Source organism: Penaeus monodon, chromosome 9 (genome assembly GCF_015228065.2).
Source record: "Penaeus monodon isolate SGIC_2016 chromosome 9, NSTDA_Pmon_1, whole genome shotgun sequence".
Taxonomy (NCBI): domain Eukaryota; kingdom Metazoa; phylum Arthropoda; class Malacostraca; order Decapoda; family Penaeidae; genus Penaeus; species Penaeus monodon.
The window spans coordinates 8,383,542-8,388,541 of NC_051394.1; the positions used below are offsets into that span (position 1 = coordinate 8,383,542).

At 36.0% G+C, this 5,000-nt stretch overlaps 1 protein-coding gene across 1 annotated transcript; it reads left to right on the plus strand.

The window, feature by feature from the left end:
• The first annotated feature begins 1,694 nt into the window (after positions 1-1,694).
• LOC119576917 (cuticle protein CP14.6-like) lies at positions 1,695-2,723 on the plus strand. The gene is made up of 3 exons (XM_037924567.1): positions 1,695-1,727; positions 2,095-2,330; positions 2,439-2,723. The coding sequence occupies exons 1-3, from the start codon at positions 1,719-1,721 to the stop codon at positions 2,665-2,667; spliced, it is 474 nt and encodes a 157-aa protein (XP_037780495.1). The 5' UTR covers positions 1,695-1,718; the 3' UTR covers positions 2,668-2,723.
• The last annotated feature ends 2,277 nt before the right edge of the window (positions 2,724-5,000 follow it).

Sequence of the window (5,000 nt, forward strand, 5' to 3'; positions counted from 1 at the left end):
TGGCCGCTACCCGCTACCAATCGTCCACGATCAGGTTTAGAGCCCTGGCACTGACACTCAAAATATTTCAGTTATTTTCCTTTTTTACAAACGTTCCTACTATAGACAGACGTAAAAAACGAGTCCTCTGCGTAACAAAGCACGTGAAATATTCGTTCAGTTTTAGGACTTATCACATCTGTTCTTACTCTTCATACTTTTTCCTCTGGTGTGTAATTTATGCAGGAATTCACTTGAAATGAGTTTAGTTATCCATTTGTTTGAATGTTAGCAACTTCTGATCAGACTCCGACCTAAATTCAAACTAGATATGTTTGCTATATATGCATTATATATATATATATATATATATATATATATATATATATATATATATATATATATATATATATATATATACATATTACAGAGAGAAACGTAAAAGCTTCAGTGTGGGTGCATTATGTACCATATCTTCAGAATGGAGAGCATACTCACCCTTCCTATAGCATTTGTATACAGTTGTATACAGTCACAGAGTTGTTTTGTTTGTTCTAAAAAGTGTTTGGTGATTATTACATAATCAGTGGTTCTAAGCGTAGTAAAGGTGGATCTACGAGTAGGAGAATACAAAATTCACTGTGTTTCACTTATTTCTGCTTCCCTTTATTTTTGTCTTTGCTGATATTTCTCGTTCACTAATGTTACTAATTTGATTGAGTTTTATTTCAATAATAACCTGAGATTTTCAGTTGGCTGTGGGCCTCTTTGATAATTCAGTATCATTTTGAGTAACTTGAACCGTATTTTCATTAAACTGATGTTACAATATGCGTATATGATATATGCATACGCGCGTGTCTGTATGTAGGAAGGGAGTATGGGTGCATACATACTCGTAATGAAACGAAGCGGTAAATGTGCTTTTACTTTATCCTTAACAAAAGATAGTAAATATTAGCTTTTTAATATCATTATTACTTTTAGTAGTAGTAGAAGTAGTATTTTCAAAATCATAATTAGTATCATTATTACTATTATCATTACTACTACTCTTATTATTGTTATTATCATTATCATCATTCTCATTAGTATTATCATCACCACCACCATCATTATTAGTAACATTATCGTTATGATCATTATTATCATTATCATCATTATCCCCATCATAATAATTTCTATTATTATAAACATCATCATCGTCATCATCGTTATCATCTTCATCATCATCATAACTATTACCATCAATATCTGCTAAAGTGAGCAATACAATAATATATCACCCCCAAATTACTTCCCAAGCGTGGGTTTACCGTGTAAATGATTATTCACTGTTATAAGGTATCACATTTACTGTTTGAAATACCCAATACGAGAAAAATACAGTGGGAAGAATCGTGATAGGATGATGTAAAGGAACATATATATATATATATATATATATATATATATATATATATATATATATATATATATATATATATATATATATACGTACAATAAAAAGAGAAAATATGTAAATCAAATTCTACAGAAAAAAAGGAAACCCATCGCATTTACAAAGGGAAAAAAAGCGATGAGAGGATTATTCGAAGAGAAAAGTAATCAGTGAAGGTGAAGGTTTCCGTTTGTGGGTGTGGATATTTTTTCTGCCTTGTCCGTTGCAAGGCCGTTCCCTGTTCTATATAAGACTGTCTGCCTTCGTCCCAAGCACCAGTAACCACTGAGCCATCATCATGAAGTTCGTAAGTAACCTATGGTGGAGCAAAACCCAAAACGATTATTTAATCATACTCTACTATTACTTCTTAGTAAAGTAATCGTAGTTAGTATATATTTACTGAGATTTTGGAAGGGAAATAAAAAGATCGATTTGTTTTCACAAATTGTAGTCAGTTCATTTGTTCTCATATATGCAAGTATACAAGCCTGTGTTTATGTGTCAAGATGCATATATATATATATATATATATATATATATATATATATATATATATATATATATATATATATATAAATGTACGTACACACACTACACACACAAAACACACACACACATATATACAATATATATATACATATATATAACATTTACATTTTACTGTATCACAGCTGATCCTCGCCTGTGTCGCCGCCGTGGCCGTTGCCGCTCCTCAGTACAGCTATGATGGTCCTCGGGCTGCCTCCAGTGAGGAGCGCGAGTTCGTGCCAATCCTCAAGGACAACCGCGTTCACGAGGAAGACGGAACTTACAACTTCGACTTCGAAGCTGCCAACGGCATCAGCTTCTCCCAGGCTGGATCTCCTGACGGCGATGAGGACGCTGTGATCAAGGCTGGAGAATACTCGTGAGTATTTCGGAAATTTCCATTCCTTTTGTCAATCAGTTTGGCTTCTCTAATATTTTATTGTATTTCTTTGGTCTCTACATTATAATAGCAATTAAAATGTTACAGGTACACTGCTCCTGACGGGACTGAAATCCACCTCACTTTCGTGGCTGACGAGAACGGCTTCCAGCCCCAGGGTGACCATCTCCCAGTGGCTCCTGAGTTCCCCCACCCAATCCCTCAGTTCGTCCTCGACCAGATCGCAAAGGCCGCCGAGGAGGACCGCAACCGCGTCCGCAGCGACGACTCCGATGAAGTTTCCGTCCCATCCAGCCTCTACGGACGCCCTAACTAAATTTCATAAAAAACGATATTTATTCTATTTATGATAGAAATAGAATTTTAAATGAATGCGGTGTATTGCCTGACCTTATCTAAATAATGCATACCCTATGTCTGACCAAATCTTACTGTCTCCGATATACTGTAGCACACAATCCCAGTTACGTTTAGCTTATGAAAGACCGCGAATGTTTGTAGGAATCTCGACCGAGGTCTGTTTAGTACTTTAGCTGAGTGATCTAAAGGGTTAATACACGATTTAAGTTTTGGGACATTCCAGGGCTGGTTTTTGATTTGGATCATCCCGACACAGGTGTACTAAGGTGACTCTCAATTTGAAAAATAATAGCGTTTGATGCGAAGGTAGGTTCGCTGGTTGTGACATCATTTGTTGCTTTGACTGTAGACATAAACGCTAACAGTTGAAAGAAACAGAAACATCTAGAATCATACGGTTAATGTATTTTCAAGTAATTTTGAAAGTGTTCGCAGTTTTCTCATTTATAATTATTTCAACAAAGAATTTGTCGGGGTGTCTAGAGTTCTTGACCAGACTGTCATCTTGAAAAAGTAAACACAACCACAACACCGTTGCGATAAATTTTCCCTTCCACAGTCTCCCTAACGAAATGTTATATTTACTCTATTTAATTTCGAAATAGAACTTTTGAATTTATGCAATGTGTTATTCAGGCTTTCAGGGAACTCAAATTTCAAAAAGGTAGCCACAGTATATATGTGTGTGTGTGTGCATATATACACATACACATACAGTATTTATATATATATACATTCAATATATATACACATAGATATATATGTGTTATTCAAGATATATATTCTTCTTCTTTTAACGGTAGTTCATGTCTGAGCCGCCGTGGTTACAGCATGATACTTAATTGTAGTTTTCATGTTGTGATGCTCTTGGAGTGAGTACGTGGTAGGGTCCCCAGTTCCTTTCCACGGAGAGTGCCGGTGTTACCTTTTTATCCGGGCTTGGGACCAGCACTGACTTGGGCTGGCTTGCCCACCCAGTGGTTACGTAGGCAATCGAGGTGAAGTTCCTTGCCCAAGGGAACAACGCGCCGGCCGGTGACTCGAACCCTCGAACTCAGATTGCCGTTGTGACAGTCTTGAGTCCGATGCTCTAACCATTCGGCCACCGCGGCCTTGACGACCATGGGCTTCCATGATTTTTCTTGGCAATTTAGAGCGGTAGTTTTGCCATTGCCTTCCGCCCGGTGTTTTTATCGAGTCACCATCTCTATTTACCAGGCACTGACTGGCTAGGCAGGCAATCGAGGTGAAGTTCCTTGCCCACCGCCGGCCGGTGACTCGAACCCTCGAACTCAGATTACCGTCGTGACAGTCTTGAGTCCGACACTAACCATTCGGCCGCCGCGGCCCCAAGATATATATATATGTAATAATATATATATATATGTACCCCCCCCACACACACACATATATATATATGTGTGTGTGATACATATACAAGTGTGACTTTCATTTCCAGAAAAAATATACGTATACAGAATATGTGTATATAAAGGAATTTTTCTAGATAGATAGATATACACATAAATATTGTACATATGCTTTTATACAAATATATATGTATATATATATTTATACATACACACACACACACACACACACACACACACACACACACATATATATATATATATATATATATATATATATATATATATATATATATATATGTGTGTGTGTGTGTGTGTGTGTGTGTGTGTGTGTGTGTGTGTTTGTGTGTGTGTGTGTGTCTGTCTGTGTGTATCTATTTATTTGTATACAAATATATAAATGTATAATATATACATATATATATATATATATATATATATATATATATATATGTATGTATGTATATATATACATATATATATATATATATATATATATATATATATATATATATATATATATATATATATATATATGTATGTATATATTATACATTTATATATTTGTATACAAATAAATAGATACACACAGACAGACACACACACACACACAAACACACACACACACACACACACACACACACACACACACACACACACACACATATATATATATATATATATATATATATATATATATATATATATATATATATATATATATATATATAGGCCGCGGTGGCCGAGCGGTTAGAGCATCGGACTCAAGACTGTCACGACGGCAATCTGAGTTCGAGGGTTCGAGTCACCGGCAGGCGCGTTGTTCCCATGGGCAAGGAACTTCACCTCGATTGCCTACCTAGCCACTGGGTGGGCAAGCCAGCCCAAGTCAGTGACGGTCCCAGAACTGGGTAAATAG